At 36.9% G+C, this 20,918-nt stretch overlaps 1 protein-coding gene across 1 annotated transcript; it reads left to right on the top strand.

The window, feature by feature from the left end:
• Nucleotides 1-1,688: 1,688 nt before the first annotated feature.
• On the top strand, nucleotides 1,689-20,596 carry p2rx3b (purinergic receptor P2X, ligand-gated ion channel, 3b). The gene is made up of 12 exons (XM_079811861.1): nucleotides 1,689-2,098; nucleotides 2,973-3,108; nucleotides 4,990-5,061; nucleotides 5,179-5,248; nucleotides 12,162-12,255; nucleotides 12,341-12,418; nucleotides 12,601-12,742; nucleotides 13,827-13,963; nucleotides 14,181-14,274; nucleotides 14,358-14,423; nucleotides 18,243-18,320; nucleotides 18,413-20,596. The coding sequence occupies exons 1-12, from the start codon at nucleotides 1,956-1,958 to the stop codon at nucleotides 18,539-18,541; spliced, it is 1,239 nt and encodes a 412-aa protein (XP_079667987.1). The 5' UTR covers nucleotides 1,689-1,955; the 3' UTR covers nucleotides 18,542-20,596.
• Nucleotides 20,597-20,918: the final 322 nt, after the last annotated feature.

Raw genomic sequence — 20,918 nt, 5'->3', positions numbered from 1 at the left:
CAAACCCAAACACCACTTTTGGGTGCTAAATCTAAGCTAAAGGAGAAACCATTTGTTATGCCCTGCCATATGGTAAGAAAAATATTACCATTATTATCCTATCATTGTTGTGGTTATTTTTTATCATATTGCTAATATTATAAATATTATTTTAAAGGAATACAACTAATATTATTACCGATAATATTATTCACATTATTATATTATTTCTGGGCCTAATGCCAAATGCATAAATGTAAAAACCATGCATTCAATCTTATCAGAACTCAGAATGTGAGGTTTTAGATATTGCAAATGATTATAAAATCCATCACCTCATGGGAAAATCTTTAATGCCACATACTCAAAAAAATATTTATATTCTAGCTGTTTCCTCAGTCTATTTAAATAAAATAAGTTGAAACAACACAAGTATTTAGTTTTTTACTTAATTGTCATTTACACTCAATTGGATTGCGTTAAATGAAATGAAATTTGTCAATTGTTAAGTTAACATAAACCATTTATGTTGGGACTATGATTCATTTCTGTTGCATTGACTGAAACTGGGCAGTGGATTTCTAGTTCCCAGCATGCTTTGCATAGGGATGGATCAGGAGAGTAAATGTTGAAATGAAGTGCTGTTTAATGTGTTTTTTAGTAAAGGGAAATACCACTTAACGTTTGATGTTCCGTTATATTTGACATTTAAAAGAGTTTATGTTATGTCAGTTTTTGAGGTTACCGTTATCGTGAAGAGTAGACCTTGTGGTTATGGCTGTGGGTGGTTATGTTTAATAAGTCTATGATGTTCTCAATGAGAAATAACTGTAATACTTTTTACTTGATCATTAAATGCATGCTACAAATCTTATACTTGGCATGTGTACAAGTGTCGTGTTAGCTATTAGTTTTTATAGAAATAAATACAATTATTTAGTTTGAGGGTCAGCACATCTTTTACACCGTTCTACCCCTCGCAATCAAATGATCATGGAACATGTATCTGTGCCCGACAGCTACTCACAACCTTACCACAAACTCAACTCTTCAATACAATGGTAACAAAAACACACACACAAAAAAAAATTGTTCAAAATAACTAAATATTAAACTCTAACAGGTCTTTCCATTTTCTTAAAAAAAGAAAACTCTGCACAAGGGCACCAGTCTGAACAGCAACAGCACTGGTCGGATCCACAAAAGTAAATTATGTTCCGGAAACATTCACAGAATACATCAAACTGGTGTGGTCATCACATTCAATTAGGATGAAATGTACTCATCAGTGCAATTAACCCAGTTTAAGTTCAAATAAATCAGTTCAACTGTGTGAAAATAGGTGTCATATTTTTTTTTAAGTTAGACCACCAAGCTATTTTTTGGAGAGAGGCTTCCTATGTGAAACAGCTTTTTACTAATTAATGGTGGTCATGATATAATGTGCATTTCAGTCATCAAGATTAAACTATCCCAGTCATCTCACACACTTAACATCTCTACATGCACCACTAACACTATGTCTGATTCTGTTGTTTTGTTATGGACACTGTGTGTATGCTTATGTTGAGATGTTAGGAACTTCTTTGGGTCTAAGCCTTAACTTTGCCAGTAATTTGATTTGTGCATTTGCTTGGTAAGAGAGCATCTGCTAAAATAAGAGTGTCAAATGTAAATTTTATATCTGGATAACGGACAGAATAACTAAAGGAGGAAGAATAAGAAAAGAGGGAGGAGAGAGGGTGTGGCTAGGAGGAATACAGGGGACTTTCTGTGAAAGCATCTGGTCTCAAGGACTGGAGACTTTTTACCAAGGAAACAAATAAGGAAGATTACTCAAGAGTTTTCTTTTCTTTTACTTTTGTTGACAAGACAAAGGATAAAGCATTTGGACAGATTAATTGCCAGCATAGTCTATGCATAACTAAAGTTTCACGCAAATACGTTGATACACTCAGTGTAATTTTTTTTTTTGAATGCAGAAGTGTTCAGGAAAAATGTGGGGCTGTATAACAGATTTCTTTACATATGAGACAACCAAGTCCGTGGTGGTGAAGAGCTGGACCATCGGCATCATCAACCGTGTCGTCCAACTCCTCATCATAACGTATTTCATTGGGTGAGTGTTTTGACAAAACATTTTATTAATGGTGGTGGAATAGAGAAAAAAAATAAAACAAAAAAAAACATGTTTGTGTTTAAAAACTAATCTTAATATTATTTTCGTTTACAAATACATTATTAAAATCAAAAGTTGCATCTATTTAATGGACCTGAGCTAACATGAACTCACGCAACACGATCTCATGAAAGTGCGTATATAGCAAGAATTGTATTTATCGTGCAATTTACATGCAAAAATTTGTTTTTGTCTTCATATGATACGCACTTTATGGCGTGGAATACGCACGTAACCCACACCACTAATCCTACCTAAAGGGTTTACAGTGCGTAGTGTAGCTAGGCTATATGTTTTTTTGCGCATAAATTGCACGATAAATACAATTCGTGCTATAGCCTACACCGGACGCGACCGGTGACAGGCGTATCAGCGGAGGCTAACATTAACAAAGATGAATAAAGACTATCAAATGTAATGCTGGTTGTTTGCTAATCCATTAAATAGCATTCTAATGGGACTTTATTGTAAAGTGTTACCAAAAAAAATATTGCAGTTCATTTGATTAATGATTAGGCTGTTGGACTAAAATTAGGCTATGGAATTAAATTAGGCTACTTGTTTTTTTTTTAGCCTTTTGTGATTAAATAATTGAAAGTAGGCTACAACGAAGTTTTATGAGACTAATGTTTGTTCTCAAGTGCATGAAAAGTGCATATTTTTGACATGTAGCATTTTACATTAAAGAAAGTAAAAAGGAGCCTATTTGTCGCTCTGTATTTCCCGTTTTCCTAACTCTCTCTCTCTCTCTCTCTCTCTCTCTCTCTCTCTCTCTCTCTCTCTCTCTCTCTCTCTCTCTCTCTCTCTCTCTCAGCTGGGTGTTTTTGTACGAGAAAGCATATCAAGTGCGAGACACAGCTATTGAGTCATCAGTGATGACTAAAGTGAAAGGTTTCGGAGAATATAACAACCGGATCATGGATGTAGCCGATTATGTCACACCTACTCAAGTAAATCTCACATTTTAGAACATTTATATATATATATATATATATATATATATATATATATATATATATATATATATATATATATATATATATATATATATATATATATATATATATATATATATATATATATATATATATATATATATATATATATATATAGGCTATAATCTTTTGTGACCAATTTTTATTACACGTGTGTGCATGTTAATGTTTTTGTAGGCCTACATAGCATAGCACGTGTGCTATAGTTTGATGTCAAAATTGTCAACAAAACAAAATCTCCCTTTGGGGACACGTGAGGACCCAGCTTACAAAAATATGTTCTGAGAACATTGTGCTAATGTTCCCGTATTAAGTTAGGAAAACCTTATTTCAGAATGTTATCTGAGCATTCAAAATGTCCCGTTTGAAAAAAAAAACATGAATGGAACGTTGAATGTTCTCTGAACGTTCTGAAACAGAAACAACCCAGTAAACACTGAACATTCCCCTAACGTTCCCATATGGTTCCCGTTTGGTTATTTTTGGGGGGAACCAAATAAAAACGTTCTGGGAATGTTCTCTATTGGTAGTGTTTTTGTAACCTATAAAGGTTAACCTGCAGGTTATTTTGGGGTTTTATTTTATAACCCAAAGAGAACGTTCACTGCAGGATATTTTTAGATTTTCTTTTTTATAGCCATAGGCTAAACTATTAAAACGTTGCAGATGATATCAATAGGCTACAGAGATCATTCTAATGCTGAAATGAGTAGCTAATTTAGGCTACTATTCATGAACTAGCCTATATATAGGCTATAATGCAGCTTTTAATAAACTAGTTTAGTCAGAACGCATTATAATTTTCAGATAGCTAAAAATAGGCTATTAAGCCAAGCCAAGGTTAAGCATAGAGTGAAAAGAGCACGCGGGTTTATTTAGGCTATTTCATTACTGTGCATTAGCTACTTCTCCAGGACGCGCTTTTTTCCCAGGACGCGTTTTTTTTTTCCACAGAAAGACGCGCACTCGCGTAATTTTAAAATTAGCGGTCATTTCGTTTTTACTGGCTGACTAACATTAGTTTGTCTATGTTGAATAATAAGTTATAATTAATACATTTACGAGTGTAGTGTGATTTCAGAGAGATTTTGACAAGTAGGCCTAATTGAAGACAACACGATGAGAAGTTTCTGTTTACAGACCAAAAGAGAGACGTCCCGTTGTGGATCGCAGTTAAAGTAATCGTTATTAATTTTTTTTATGTCTGTGAATACAGTTCATATTTTAAAACCACATTTTGTATTGAAGTCATTGTTATTTGGCACTTAAACGTAAAACCTGGTTGTGGTACTGTGTCATTGATACAATTTAAGGAATATTTACATATTAATGCGTATTTTCAATCTTATTTGACCTCATATGAAGGTTTATGTGCTCGTATTATTTATATTGATTAAACAAATTCAAAACAAGAATAGTAGGCTTCTGCTTATTGACGTCACTCCATTCATCCGTCTTCCATGCCGCTTACCATATACGGACTACCGGCACATCCGGTAGTCACCGCCCCTTTTTTATGGGAAAATAAACTAGACTTTCCATAGACTTCAATACAAAATAGCTGCACAAAACAGGCATGAATAACTTAATAAATCCCTCAGATTAAACATGTCAGGTAATTATATGTCCAGCCTGCCTGCCAAGAGCGTGAAAGATGCATCCAAAAACTTAATTTGGTAAATTTAAAAACATGTCCCTTTGTTAAAAACTCATTTAGAGTGTGATTTAGTTTAGTTAGTAATTATAAATAAAAACAATAGCAGATTATAGTATGTCTTTTTTTTTTTTTACACATGTAAATGTCTGTGTGCGCGTGTGTGCTGATGTGTCCACCAGGGGGCGTCAGTTTTCTGCGTCATCACAAAGCTCATCACGACAGAGAACCAAGTTCAAGGAAACTGTCCAGAGGTGAGTGAGAACAACACACTGCTTTGAAATAGTGTTTGTCGAAGTACTGCAATCTGTCACGATTAATGTACACACATTTTATTGATTCTTGTCCGGGTGTGTGTTCATGTGTTTCAGAGTGAGATGAAATTCAAATGTGACAGTGACGCTACTTGTAAGAAGCAGATGTCAAAACCATCTAGCAATGGTAAAAATATATTATTTGTGAGATAAATATTTGTATTTAAGTTTATTGAAGGATCAAAGAATATTTTTTTACAACAAATAATTAATAATAATAATAATAATAAATGGAAATTATTTTTAATTTAACCCTGTGGTGAAAATTAAGTGTTCAGTTTTGTCTGTGGTGTTTTTAATATGCTTTAAGACAAACCATGTGAAAATTCATCAGTCAACAAGAGTATTTTAAAACTGCACTGTACCAAAGACCGTCTCAAAAATGGAGGGGCTTTTTTCAATCATAGGTGTGTTCGACTTGAAGCTGCACTCGGTGCACTGCAGTCGGTGTATGTATGACATCAAAGGCCCTGTCCCAAATCTTTTTTTTTTTTTGGATCAATTTTTTTTTTTTTTTTTTTTTTTTTGCATAAATAGGGTCACATACAATTGTCCACAGTTTCCTTCAGAATAAAACAAACAGAGAGGTGACCCTCTGAACCCCCCCTCCCACCCTTCAGCGGTCCCCAAGGTCCAGGCCACTGATCCTTTACATAAAATTGCAATCAAAACTAAATAATATTCACATATACATCTGCATAGTAAAATAAAATAAAAATTATTGTAATAATAAATAAAATTAAACAAACAAATAAATAAATACAGATACAGTCTGCAATATAAGAAACTTAGGATAAGTAGAGTAACGTAAAGATCATCAGAGGTTTGAGAGTCCACACTATATCACAAAATTAGATTCTACCATCTTGAAGCTTTTCTGTCAACTCATCTGCCGCAGCTTCCCAAGCCTCAAGGGTTGATGCTCTAGCTTTATTTATTCTGGCGGTTGAAAGTTCTAACATTACTATATCATGAAACTGAAATAACCAGTGTCGCACAGATAAAGTATTGGGAGGAAGCCATCTTTGCGCAATTATCTTTTTGGCAGAGGTTAGCCCAGCCAGCCAAATCCTTCTTTGTTGCTCGGTGAAACCTAAATTGGAGTCATTGTTTAGAAGCAACACAACTGGTTGAACTGGTATCTCTTTTCCTATCATATCAGACAGTATTGATGAGATCTTTTCCCAAAACTCATAAACCTTCTCAGATTCCTAGACCATATGCATGAATGTTCCCTCTTGTTGGTAGGGACAAAAACTACAGTAGGGATTGGCAGATAATTTAATGAGGAAGCGTTTCTTTGGTGTCCAGTACAATCTGTGACAAAATTTGAAATGAATTAACTGATGGTTTGGATTTTTTGATGCACAGAAAATATTTTTCCATACCGTCTCCCAATCAATCTGGTCCACAGATAACTCCCTTATCCAAATTGTGTGCAGTGGTAATTGTTTTTGTTTAACTTCAAGAAGGTAAGGATAGACAGCTGACACTACCCTTTGTTGAGAAGGATTAAAGAGCCAACTATGAACTGGATGTGTTTCAAGAGCAGATCCCCATGGGACTCCATATGCTCTAAGGGCTGAACGCAGTTGCAAAACCAAAAAAAAGGATGATGCCGGTACATTAAAAGATGCAACTATATTTTGAAAACTAAACATCCCATTATCATTCCAAATGTCAGCAAGAGTCCTTATTCCCTGCTTTGACCACTGTTCTGATGTGAATGGTTCAGAACCACATTTAATATTCCTATTACGCCATAAGGGGGTCTGTAGGTGCCATTTGTTATTGTAACTTAATAATTTCTCCACTGCTATGAAAGTGTTAATGGTGTTTGTTACAATGGGACCGAAGGATTGCTTGCAATACTTTAAAGAGAGTCCAGAAAAAAGTACATCTTCAAGTCTAATTGGTCTGACAATTGCTGCTTCTATTTCTCTGCAAGGTGTGGAGGCTATAGAGTCAAACCATGTCTTGACTGCTCGCAGTTGGAATGCTTTATGATATAGCTCAAAATTGGGGAGGGAGAGACCTCCCTCCATTTTAGTACGTTGCAACGTCGCTAATTTTAATTTTGGTTGTTTGCCATTCCAGAGAAAAGTGCGAATTAAAGAGTCAAGTCTTTTCCACCATTTTAAAAGAGGTGGCAAGGGAATCATGGCACTGAGAAAATTAACCCTAGGTAATATATTCATCTTCACAGTCGAGACTCTAGATTGCAGTGATGCGGGAAGTGTCCTCCATCTGTCAATATCTCTTTTAAGCTTTTGAAACACTTTATCATAATTAATATGTACAATTTCTTTTAGAGAGGGCCGTATCAATATCCCTAGGTAAGTTATCTGATTCATAATTGGAATAACTGATGGTATCTGGGTACTCTGAGCTTTTTTGTTTAAAGGTAAAAGATATGATTTGGACCAATTGATCCTGAATCCAGAAAATTTCCCAAAAAAGTTGAATGTTTCTAGTATGTTTTGGATTGTGTCGAAATCTGAAAAATACAGTAAAATGTCATCTGCGTAGAGAGATATTGCATGTTGGGTATCCTTGATTGAAATGGAACAAATTTGGTCTTGTCTTATTTTTTGTGCTAGAGGTTCGAGAGACAATGCAAATAACATTGGTGAGAGGGGGCATCCTTGCCTTGTCCCTCTCAAGATATCAAAAGGTTGGGAATGTAAGCCATTTGTTGCTATAATTGCTGATGGATTATAATAAATTATTTGTACCATATTAATAAATTTCTCATCAAAACCGAATTTATCTAACACCATCCATAAATAATCCCAATTTAATCTATCGAAAGCTTTATCTGCATCTAAGGATAAAACTGCGCAAGGGGAATTTCTATCTTTACTTTCATGAATTACATGTAACAACCAACGTATATTGTCTGCAGCCAAACGATGTGGGATGAAGCCAGATTGATCGCTATGAACTAAATTACAGATATATTTTCCAAGGCGTAAAGCCAAAACTCTAGCATATATTTTTAAATCTGAGTTAATTAAAGAAATTGGTCTAAAATTTGAACATTTAGTATGGTCCTTATCTTTTTTTGGAATTAAAGAAATTAGAGCTGTATTCATTTGTTTTTCAAAGTGTCCCTTTTGGATTGCAGCGTTTATTGCAGCATGCATAATTGGCCCTAATATATCCCAAAAATGTAGGATTAATTCTGGGGGGATCCCGTCTGGCCCAGGTGATTTTCCCTTCTTTACCGTTTTTAGTGCTGCATACAGCTCCTCAAGAGTTATAGGTTGGCTCATTTGTTCAGATTCACTATGCGTTAATTGTGGTAAATCAATGTCATGTAGAAATGTATGACATTCAACCTTGTCAGTACCATCCTTAGGCTGATACAGCTCTTTAAAATGTTCTGCAAAAGTATTGTTTATCTCTCTGGGATCTGTTACTAGGCCTTTTGTAGGTGACTGAATGGTATCAATAATAGCCTAGCTTCACTTTGTCTGAGTTGTAGAGCCAGTAACTTGCTGGGTCTTGGCCCATTATAATAATACTTCTGCCGGACTCTATGCATAATGAATTCAGCTTTTCTTCTAAGCAAATCATTTAGCTTGGACCTGGAACTCTTTAAAGCATTTTCAACTGATTTTGAGAATTTCTTCTTCAAATCTTTCTCTTGAGAGAGGGAAATTTGTTCTAATTTCTCAATTTTTGATTTTCTTACTTTATTTAAATGTGATGAGAACGATATAACGAAATCTCTAATAAAGCCTTTTGTAGCCATCCATACCATCATATGGTTATCCACACTATTGAGGTTTATGCTCAAAAAGTCTTTCAATTTATTTCTAAAATCTATTAAAAATGCAGAATCTTGTAGAAGAGTTATATTAAATTGCCATCTTGAAGACCTCTCATGTGAGCAATAACTAAACTTTGTCAGAAGAGAGTTGTGGTCAGATATTACAGCAGGAAGGATTGCAACGCTCTCAAAACACATCCTGAATTCACGAGAACATAAAATATAATCTATTCTAGAATGCATCTGATGCCTTGAAGAAAAGAATGTGTAATCTCTAACCAAGGGATTCTGAACACACCATACATCTATGAGATTGAAAGTTTGCATAAAGGACTTAAAATTTGCTGATGTTATCTCTTGTGATTTGGAGTATATAGCAGTGGATTTATCAAGCATCAAATCAGCAAGTGCATTCATGTCCCCTCCAATAATAATAAGGGCATATTCATCCAGGAGTAGCAACTGATTAGTTAACCACTGAAAAAAATTAACGTCAAAAACTGCTGGGGCATAGATGGAGACAAATGCTATTTTCTTGCCTTGAATACTTGTGCAGAAATAGCTCAACCTGCCAGATTTATCATTACTACATCTTTCAATAACAAGAGGAAGGTTTCTTTTAATAAGTATAAGAGATCCCTTAGTTTTTGTTCCATCACTAGATGCAGCAATGACTTTATAAAATTTATTTTGTACACGAGCAACATCGCTTGTTTTTAGATGAGATTCTTGAACTAAAGCCACGTCTACGTTGTGCCTGTTTAAACTATGCAGAAACTTTGTTCTCTTTATAGGACTATTTAAACCTCTGATGTTAACTGAAATCATTGAGATATTAACCATTATCAAAGATACTGTAAACTTTGACTATATTAAAGGCTAAAAAATGAGTTATTTTAGACAAGACTATTGATTGCACATTTCGTTACTAACATATACAAAGAGATACATGGCAGGATGAAACTCCCCCCTCCCCCCTCCCCCAGACCGCTAGATATTCCCCAACTTGTGTATCGGTACCGTGACAAAGTCATACGTTCCACTGATCCGAAACTCACCCGCTCCCTTCCGTGTGTAAATGTCAAAAACATTGGTTAACAGGAACAATAGAACTATAAATTACACATTCAACTAAAAGCACGCCTTTATGCGTTAAATACTCTCAAAGTTAGTGCTGCCCAGATCAGGATACCAGTCCTGAACGTCAAAATACCAACAAACAACAACAACAACAAAAAAAAAAACTTAAGAGCAGTATAACCTTAAGGATGAAATGACATTCAGCTTATTGGTAGCCTATGTTTATCCAAAGTAAATGTAGTGTCCTTAACCATACAGTTTCACTTCTATGGATAGTCCTACCAGTAAGTTATACCGATGGCTGGTTAATTATCAGTTTGATTCGTGTCCATCTCGTATGGATTGACATCGCCGAAAGTCAGCTGCCGTTTTGCCCGTGAGGTGTCTGCGATCTGAAGTCGGAACTCCTCTGCTTCTTTTGGCGAAGAGAAAGACAGTTTCTCACCATTATGCATGACGCATAGAATGGCTGGGTAAATCAAAAAAGATTGGATTCCTGAAGCTCGCAACTCCTTCCGTGTATCCGCAAAGTTTTTCCGCCTTTGCGAAGTGTAGGCGCTGTAGTCAGCAAAGAATTTCAGCCGATTCTCGCCATCCAGAATTGGTCCTCTCTTGCTCACCTCTCTTGCCCCGTCTAAGATAGATTGACGGTCTTGATATCTCAGCACTTTAAAAATCATAGTGCGACCCGTCTCCGTGGACCTCTGCTTTCCATAGATGCGGTGGGCTCTTTCGATCTCTATCGGCCTGTTTGAGAGCGAGGGGATCCACTTTGGAAGCATTTCTGTGAGAAAGCGTATCGCGTCGCCTCCCTCACGGTTTGGTGCGAGACCAACAATTCGAACATTATTGCGTCTTTCTCGATCTTCCAATTCTGCCAGTTTTGCTTGAAGTTTAGACGCATCTGATTTGCAGCCGACTACGTCTTGTTTCAGGCCTCTCGTCTCACGTTGGATATTATCCACTTTGTCAATAAGCCCGCGCACAACAGTCATTTGTGATTGAAATTCGGCAGTCAGTGACTGCATGCACTGTGTCACATCTTTCATCGCAGTGTGCACTGCGTTCCGGACAACTTCTTCCAACGTATCTTGTTGTTTCGTTAATGCCACAGAAATGGCGTCCGCCATGTCTTCACTGCACGTTGAAGATTTCATCCGTTTTCCAGTCGGGGTTTTCGCGGGCGAGGATGCAGCCTTCTTGTTGGCATTCATCATGTTTAAAGGTGTGTTTAGACTGTTAGATTTGTAAATTTTAACCTGTTAAATATTGATAAAAGAGGGAGCGTGCTCGGAGCTCTAAAGATCGGCAGCCATCACGTACGAAGCGTCACGTGATCCCCCCTGTCCCAAATCTGACACACTTATATGTACTTTCGGTCTTGAGGAAGAGGAAGACCGTGAGTGTTTAGGGTGCCATTTGGGACATGGCCAAAGTACGAATGAGAGCGATTAGAGAGCAGACGGCTCCGTATGCTTTCTAATCATGGCTCTCGTGGTACTTTGAAGTCATACACCAATCAGTATGTGCAGTATGGAAGCTTGTTTCCACTATGAAATAAACAATCTTTTCTCAGAATTGCAGAATTGTCTCACAATTCTGACTTCATAACTGCTGCTGCTTCAAGTCGAACACACCTATTATTTTTAGGGATGCTGATTTTTAGAAGGCAGTTGTCTGACCCCTCTCTTCCTCCTAGTCTGCTGTTTGTGTAACATTAGCAACACATTATTAGCTCTTAGGCTAATCATATCAATTACCGTCAGTGCTGAACAAAAACTCTGCCGTTTTAACCAGTGAGTGAATTCTGACTAAATTAGACACCCCGTGATTGGCCACTGCGTTCAAGAGATCAACAAACATGTCTGTGATTGGCTACATTGCTCACCTCTGCAAAAACACATTGTAAAACATTGTCAATATAATATTATTACAATTTCAACTGAGGGTGCTCTTGCATTCGTTTGAAGGTGTGTGAATTGAATTAGAATTTTTACAGTAAAATTTTTTAAATATATCATTGTGATTATCAAAGATGAATTTATTGACTGCAGTGGGATTAACCGTTTGAGTGTTTCATTGTGGATTGTTTTGTTATCCTGAAATGGTCAAGGAATAACCTACTAACATTATAATAAATTGTACGGTCTATGTTATGCTCTTATCTGTTGGTTGTATCTCGAAGGGTTGCTGACAGGACGATGTGTGAACTTCAATACTACCAACAAAACCTGTGAGATCAAAGGATGGTGTCCTGCAGAGATTGATGAAGTTCAACCGTGAGTCCACTTTTAAATAAACAAATGAATAGATGTGTGAATGACTGTTGAATAAGAGGACTGATGGAGTTTTTTTCTTACTCAGAAACCCCATGATGGAGGTGGAGAACTTTACCATCTTCATCAAGAACAGCATTCGCTTTCCACGTTTTAACTTCACAAAGTAAATGCAAATCGAACACAAAGACTAAAAAAAATAGCATTATCATTCATAAATCCAAAAATGAACCTTTTTGGAGTTTTGATCAAGTTTTTGAGTTTTTGAAGTATGACCCTCCGTTTCATAATTAGATCTGCTTTTCTGTATATAATGGTTTTGATTAAATATTTCTCTTTTGCTTTCAGGGGAAACTTTTTGCCCAACATCAATAGCTCCTATATAAAGAAATGTAACTTTGACTTTGAGAGTAACAATTATTGTCCAATATTCAAAGTGGGTGATGTGATCCGATTTGCTCAACAAGACTTTACCACTCTTGCTCAAAAAGTGAGTGTTTATTTAAATCTTTTTTTTGTTACTTTTCCCCCTTGCTTTTTTCCTAATAGAATGATAATAGAAATATCTCGAAAGCACGACTGCTGTTATTGACTGCTGAGTGTGAAATTGCTTTTATACAACAGATCTGTAAAAAAGTTAACAACACTTTAGAATAAGGTCACAATAAGGTCTCATCCGTTAACATTAGTTAATGCTTTAGCTAACATGAACTAACTGTGAGCAATACACATTTTACAGCATTTAATAACCTTTGATGTTAGTTAATAAAAATGCAATTGTTCATTGTCTGTTCGCATCAGTTCACAATGCATTAACTAATGTTAACAAATACAACTTATGATTTATTTGTAAATGTAGAAATTAACATTAACTAAGATTAATAAATGCTGTAAAAGTATTGGGTATTATTAGTTAATGTTAACTAATGTAATTAACTAATATTAACAAATTTAACCTGTAAAGTGTGTTACCAGAATTATGCAGGTATGACATCACTTTTGTAGGCCAAAATGTGGAAACGAGTTTGGTTTTTAGGATTTCCTTAGCTTAGTGGTGCTTAGGGATTGTGACGTTGAAGTCGTGGGGACCGTGGTGTAGTTCGTTTATAACCTACCTTTAGCTTTTTACTTCTGGCAACTGCATTTAGGCTTCAAAATTGTGTTCACCTGTGAAAATCATCTTGATGGACAAAACGTGTAAGTGTCATAAACTTTTGTTGATCACAGAGCTTGTTTTTTTGCGATAATCCAAAAGCCAATGGAAAAATCCTCTTGGGTTTTTGTCGAGGGAACCAGTGTGATGCTAACTGCCGGTTGGCCTACAAAGTGACGTCATACCTGCACCACTCTATAAGTTAATATTAATAAACATAAGTAGTTTGGTCACTTAGTTCACATGTTTTCATCCACCAATGGAAATTATTTCAAAAGAGGCCAAAGAAATACATGTTGTATAAAATAACTGCTTTATCTAATTATTTCAGACAATTTTTTTTAATTCTCAAAAAACAGCATTATCTTTATTTCTAATGTCTAAGTCAAATGTGTAAGTAATCTCTGTCTCTTTCAATCAGGGGGGAGTGATAGGGATAAAAATATCGTGGGTGTGTGATTTAGACAAGGCAGATGATGAGTGTAAGCCTGCATACTCCTTCACTCGCCTGGACGCCATGTCAGAGAAGACCACTGTGTCTCCGGGATATAACTTCAGGTTCTAGAGCCTTTTCTTTCCACTTTAAAGTTGAATCAAGAATGTTGCAGTATGCAATACAGCACAAACAAATACTTCATCCATATGTTTATCAGACTTTTTGTAGTGGCCACATACTATAAAATATTACAAAAGACACCAAATCATTCGAAGTTGATAAGTTGGACAATCCTTACTGAAACTGTATCTGCTAACATGTCTAAATCTTTGTCCTTAGGTACGCAAAGTATTTTAAAATGGAGAACGGAACTGAATATCGCACTCTGCTGAAAGCCTACGCCATCAGATTTGATGTGCTGGTTAACGGAGATGTGAGTTCATCTTAACATGTTTGTGTGTTTTTGAGCCTTTTCTGCATCTGGGCATAATTGCTCATTACATTTTATCTTTAAAGGCTGGAAAATTTGACATGATACCAACTCTAATCAACATGGTTGCTGCCTTCACCTCTGTTGGTGTGGTATGTGTCTTCATTACTAGATTGTGTGCATGAACATTAAACATGAACATTATAAATGGGTCGTTTTGGATCATTTTAAGTAGAAAGTGAACTCCAAATGGCAGATAAAACATGACAAATCAACAACAGTATAAATTAAACTGGAAAATAGGTAAATGGTGTAACCATAATATTTAGAGATCGTCTCGGTTACGCTTGTAACCCTGGTTCCCTGAAGGAGGGAACGAAGACTTTACGTCGAAACTGACGTATTGGGGTCTCATTAGGAAGTCCAATCACCTTCGGATAGTAGGAAAATGGGCCAATGAAGATTGGTGAGTGAGATTTGCATGGCAAGCCACTCCCCTGGATATATGGATATATAAGCTTGCTGGCAACTCACTCATTTAGCTTTTTTGCTGAGGAGCCGAGATGGGATCCTGGCATTCAGCAAGGGGCACAGAGTTGTGGCAGGAGGGAGCGTCTCCATTTCCTCCTTCAGGGAATGAGGGCAACAGAAAGCATAACTTTCACCACTTTCAGTTAGACGTTCAGCATTATGCCAATACTGATTGATTACTATTGGGGTCTCTATGGAAATACTGGGGCTGACCGATTGGGCATATCGAGTACTGGGCCTGGCGTCAGACACCTCCGCCACGTCTGACTGCCGAAGAATGTTTGGAGGAAATTCCATCCTGGAGAGTCTGTAAGGCACTCATATCTCCCCTGTTAGAGGGGAATGGCACTGCAAGCGAGACAGAAGGAGGTAACATGCCTTGCATGCCTTGAATTTGGTACGCCAAGGCAATGACATCCATGAGCCAACCTTAGTTTGAAAACACCTTTCCCTTCTGCTGACCTCCAAAGCAGACTCTGAGTTCCTAAAGCTCTGTGTGCGGTCTGTGTAAATGCCCAGGGTGCAAACGGGACACAGTGACACAAAAGCTGGGTCTGCCTCCTCCAAGTGCAGCGTTTGCAAGTTCACCACCTGGTCCCGAAAAGGAGTGGTGGGAATTTTGGGCACATATCCAGGGCGGGGTCTCAAGATTCAGTTCAATTCAATTCACATTTATTTGTATAACTCTTTTCACAATACATAACATTTCAAAACAGCTTTACAGGAAATGCATGTGTGCATTACAATTTAGAGTGATCTGTTATCAGAGGTGACTTTGTCCAAATTATGTATTTAAAAAATGTACGCAGTTAGCTAGCAATGTATTAATTTAAGGAAGAAACAATGAGCTCATTGAAGTAATGAATACATGTTAACAAATGATTAGGATATATACAATTTAGCATTGGTGCATTTTGATTCAGAGATCTGAAGTCCTCGCAAGAGTTGGAGTCAACTCTTCACAGACCTGTGTTGGATCATCTGAAGTCTTCATGAGAGGCTGGATCCAGACTGGAGCTGACGGACTCTCTAGTTACCTCAGGATGGGCATCCTGAGATAAAACAGAAAACCAAACGGAAATTTTGAATAGCTGCTGTTCATAACATTAAGCAAAAATAATCATGTGCATTTGATCTGATATAACTGGCGTACAAGGTTATGAGATGCATTATGTGAAGGCTTGGCTAAAGAGATGCGTCTTTAATCTAGATTTAAACTGGGAGCTGAGCCCCGAACATTATCAGGAAGGCTATTCCAGACCCAAATGCAAAATGGTCTCCCTCCTTTAGTGGACTTAGATATCCTAAGTTCTTCCAGAAGCCCAGAGTTTTGTGATGGATTGTAGGGCGATAGAAGATCAGTTAAATACACAGGAGCTAAACCGTTTAGAACTTTATAGTTCAGAAGCAATACTTTATAATTGATACAGAACTTAATGGGTAGCCAGTGTAGAAATGATCAAATTGGTGTTATATGATCATATTTACTTGACTCAGTAAGAACTCTAGCAGCTGTATTTTGGACTAACTAACTTGTTTTTTGAGGAGGCAGGACAGCCAGCTAGCAGTGCATTACAGTAATCTAGTCTAGAGGTCATGAATGCATGAACTAACTTTTCTGCATCAGAAACAGATAACATGTTCATTAGCTTAGCAATGGTTCTAAGGTGGAAGAAGGCTGTTTTTGTAACATAAAATGTAACACCCAGGCAGGGGCGCCGCTAGCCATTTTGGGCCCTATGAAAGAATATGAGGTTGGGCCCCCTACCATACCAAACATACAGGCCAACCTATAGCGATCCAAAATCGTTGTCAGCAATTTAATTATATGTATATCTGCGTTAAATAGCACAATACCTGCTTCTCATCTCTATCCCCTTCTCCTTCCTGACCTGCATATTCCCCTTCCCAAAGCTGAGCTTTGGTTGATACAGTCTTTGCAAACTGATTGTTTCTGTCGCTCGTTTAAAACTTCTATCATAACACAGTTTAGTTTAGCTACACATCTCATCTTGCACTTCATGACCATTAACTGAAGCGTCATGCTGGAATTCGCGCTCAGCAGCTGTAAACATAAAGCCCACAGAACTTTGCATATGTTCAGTTGACTGTATTTTATTTTGATAATGAACAGGCTGCGATGTCAAATTACTGACATATGCGAGGTGCCGGTGCGATCACTTGGATTTTTCCCTCAGCAGTGGAAACAACTTAATACTGACTATTATTTATAGTCATTTTATTTGTGTACATTAAAAATGACTAAAAAATGTCAAGCCTTTGAAAAGTTAAGAAAACAACAGGATGCGCTTTTCTGTCTCCATCTCCTTGAACATCTTTCTGGCTCACGTGCACAAAAATGTAGCCTGGCTCCGCCCTCCTACGTACTTACGCTCAATTTTCATTTTCCTTCAGTACTCCGTCTGGAATTGCGGTATATTCTCTTGTTTTCTCCGGTCAAATTTTAACGGGTCCAATCAGCGAATAGAGGGAGTGGCTGAGAAAGATGTTGTGCGCTAGTTTGAGATGACATACGTCACAACCAAACGTTAGTGATTGGTTATGGCAGATCCAGAGTGACTCTGGGCAGATCCAATAGTTTTAAACTCCAAGAGAGTACCCGCCTTCAAGGAAGTTAATGCTTGTCAATGGAGAGTGGCCAGACTCTCTGTACAAATGAAATGTACGAGAGTCTGGTAGGACCAGGCTAACAAAAATGAACCAAACACTGCGAATACTTGACGCACAGACTGACATGAAAAATATATCTATCAATAGAAACCTTTAAGTGCTACTACTTCTTTTCTTTTTTAGATTATTTGACGTTAAATGCATTATATAAGTCACATTTACGAAAGCCAAAATGATTTTTAAATTATCATTACCAGAAATGGCTCCGCATCTGAAGATGCACAACTTTCAGGCGAATCTAGCCGAGTAGTACAGCTCACCACACTGGTACCCAGTTTGCGCGTCTAAAGTAATTGCTTATGTTTACAAAATGAGCCAACAAAAGCAGAAATTAACACTCGTCCTCCCTGACCTTGCACAGAGTCTGTGCGAGCAGGCTCATTGGGTGAAACGCATATTTGTGTAGGCCCCGGGGCCAGCTTTGTACCAGCGCATCCGTGCCGAGGGTCCCTGTCGAGAGATACTTTGCACAAGGGAGAGTTTGCTCTTTTCCCAGTTGACCCAAAGCCCCAGATGGCTGAGGGGCCTGAGCACCAGGTTCCTGTGTTCGCGCAACAGATCTCGAATATTTTCAGCATATATTTCCATGAAAGCTTGATGATAATGGATGTATATGTATTCGAAATGTGTTTATAATTTATTGTTTATTATTGTTCATGTTTAATACTGAAATTAATTCATAATAGAAAATAATTCTTAACTGTTAACCTGTTTAAGTAGACGAAACTGACACTTTTTCTTTATTTTAGGGTACAGTGCTTTGTGATATTATTCTGCTTAACTTCTTGAAAGGAGCTGACCAGTACAAGGCCAAGAAATTTGAAGAGGTTTGCATTTAAGCAAGTCGCCTACAACATTACATCTATCCAGTTATGATGGCAATTAAGGCCTTACTGCCTCTCTCTTGCTCTGTTTCTAGGTATCAGATTCACATATTCAGAGCGCTAATTCATTGTACAAGACCAGGGACCAGAGCCAGCAGTCAATCAAACCTGATGAGAAGTTTTCAACTGATTCCGGAGCATTTTCCATTGAACGTTACAGTTAATAGTGCCCACCGCAGCACTTGGGAAGGATTCCAAAAACATCATTCTAATTTCGTCATTAATTCATCGCACTTCATACCAGTCATAATCTTTATCATTTTTTCACTAGACCTTGAACCTTTCACATAGAACAGTATTTAGCTTATCCATTAATAATATTTTATAATCATCTTCAAATCAAATTAAACTCAGTCAAAATGTATTATTTGCCTGACTGATCAAATATCTAAAAATTACTATTTTTTGTAAATAAAACTAAGTAAATACTCAAATTCTGCTATATACTTACAATGTTAGCATGGCCTTGACACAACTATTAATTAGTAAAAAAAAATATTCAATTAGTAATGTGATTGTTTAGTAGTATTCTTTTTTTTAGTAGTATTATTGTGATGATTGTTTAGTAGACACCCAAATGGAGCTATGCAACTGTATGTGTTTGTTATTTTGTAAATATAAAGCTATTGTAGAAGAGTATAACTCACTTTTGGAGTCGATGAAAATGTTTTTGCATGATACAATTTTTCTGAACTTTTCTAACACTGTCAGGAGTATTTTTGGTTCATTCTGTTCGCTGTTGCGGTTTGCATGTTCGGCCGTTTACACGACACAGTTTTCAATGAAAAATGAATAATCTTTTTAAAGGGTTAGTTCACCCAAAAATGAAAATTCTGTCATTAATTACTTACCCTCATGTCGTTGGACACCCGTAAGACCTCCGTTCATCTTCGGAACAGAAATATTTTAGTACAATGGCACAATGCACTTTATACTCTCAAGACCCTTAAAAGGTACTAAAGACGTCGTTACAAAGTCCATCTCACTACAGTGGTTCTAAAATAACTTTATAAATCGGCGAGGATAGTTTTTGTGCTTAAAAAAAACACTAAATAACGACTTAGGCTACATAGTGATGACGATTTCAAAACAAGGCATCATGAAGCTTCGAAGCGTTATGAATCAGTGAGTCGAATCAGCGGTTTGAATCGCCAAATTTCAGCAGTTTGGCGGTTTGACACGCGATCCAAATCATGATTCGGCTCATTGATTCATAACGCTTCGAAGCTTCATGATGCCTTGTTTTGAAATCGTCATCACTATGTAAGTGGTTATTTAGGGGTTTTTTTGCGCACAAAAACTATTCTTGCCGATTTATAAAGTTATTTTAGAACCACTGTAGTGAGATGGACTTTGTAACGACGTCTTTAGTACCTTTTAAGGGTCTTGAGAGTGAACCGTGCCATTGTGCCAATGGAGGCCTTTCAGAGCTATCAGATTTACACTAAAATATCTTCATTTCTGTTCCGAAGATGAACGGAGGTCTTACGGGTGTCCAACGACATGAGGGTAAGTAATTAATGACAGAATTTTCATTTTTGGGTGAACTAACCCTTTAATGCATTTTGGCTGCTCATTTACACGACAACAGCATTTTGGGGACCTGAAAGTGCAAACTTTTGAACAAGAGCTTCAAAAAAAGTGCAGGTTTTTGAAAACGATACCGTAAACGTCTCTGTGCAAACAAAAACAACAACAAAAAACGCAAATTTGTGACCTTGCCAACTACTGGCCGGTCGTGCATAATACAGCGCTTTCACAGATCCATTTGAACAGGAATTACGGTAGTTTTGATTGTCGCTGTCTTCTGTAGCCTACTCAAATAACACAAAGGAAAAACTTTTCTGTTTTTAGTAGGCTACATCGTTGTCGTGTAAATGTACCTTGATTTTATCCTGCTAGTTTGTTAACCATTAGCACACCTGTTCATAGTTCTATTAATAACTGTAGCCTACATTTAAGCCCTTAGTTCCTCTCAGTTCTTTGTATGGTTTCGTTTTTGTATTATGTAGCCTATTTGTGTATTATTTTGATGCCTGAGTTCTCCTGCATTTTCCAAGCAATAAATATTTTTTCTGTTACTTCCCTTTTGCCATGCACATGATTACAGCCACTAAACGTACACATTGTTAATACTTTATTTATACTACCAAATTCCAATTTGCTTGTAAATATTGATGATCATGGGAAGGCTCAGGGCAATAAAACATGTATATGTCATTACTGATATAAATTGTTCTTAATTGAACTAAGGATTTATGACAGAGAAACAAAACTGACTGAAGCTATCAATGACTGAAAATTGGATTTAGAAGGAAAATAAGGTCCCTGGTTAACTTTATTAGAGACAGCATAAATGACCAAACAAATGTAGCAAACGAGCGTTTGGTTGGTTGCATAAGACTGCTGAATATGTATTACGGTTTTAAAAGCAGTAAGAAAAAGTGAAAAGTAGTCTGTTGTAAAAAGAGTTGTAAAAAGAAAAGGAAAAACAAGCGTTTTACCAGTATTCTCTATTGTCCTGTGTGGCTGTACAAAGTG

The sequence above is a fragment of the Gobio gobio genome, assembly GCF_949357685.1.
Source record: "Gobio gobio genome assembly, chromosome: 3".
Taxonomy (NCBI): Eukaryota; Metazoa; Chordata; class Actinopteri; order Cypriniformes; family Gobionidae; genus Gobio; species Gobio gobio.
Note: the sequence above shows the minus strand (reverse complement) of the source record. Positions and strands in the feature narration are given on the sequence as shown.

What these genes read in the sequence shown, in the direction of transcription:
- p2rx3b (XM_079811861.1), top strand. Translation starts at nt 1,956, where the DNA reads ATGCAGAAGTGTTCAGGAAAAATGTGGGGCTGTATAACAGATTTCTTT. An exon ending in ATTATGTCACACCTACTCAA is followed by an intron (nt 3,109 to 4,989) that starts GTAAATCTCACA and finishes TGTGTCCACCAG; the next exon opens with GGGGCGTCAGTTTTCTGCGT. An exon ending in ATGTGCTGGTTAACGGAGAT is followed by an intron (nt 14,275 to 14,357) that starts GTGAGTTCATCT and finishes TTATCTTTAAAG; the next exon opens with GCTGGAAAATTTGACATGAT.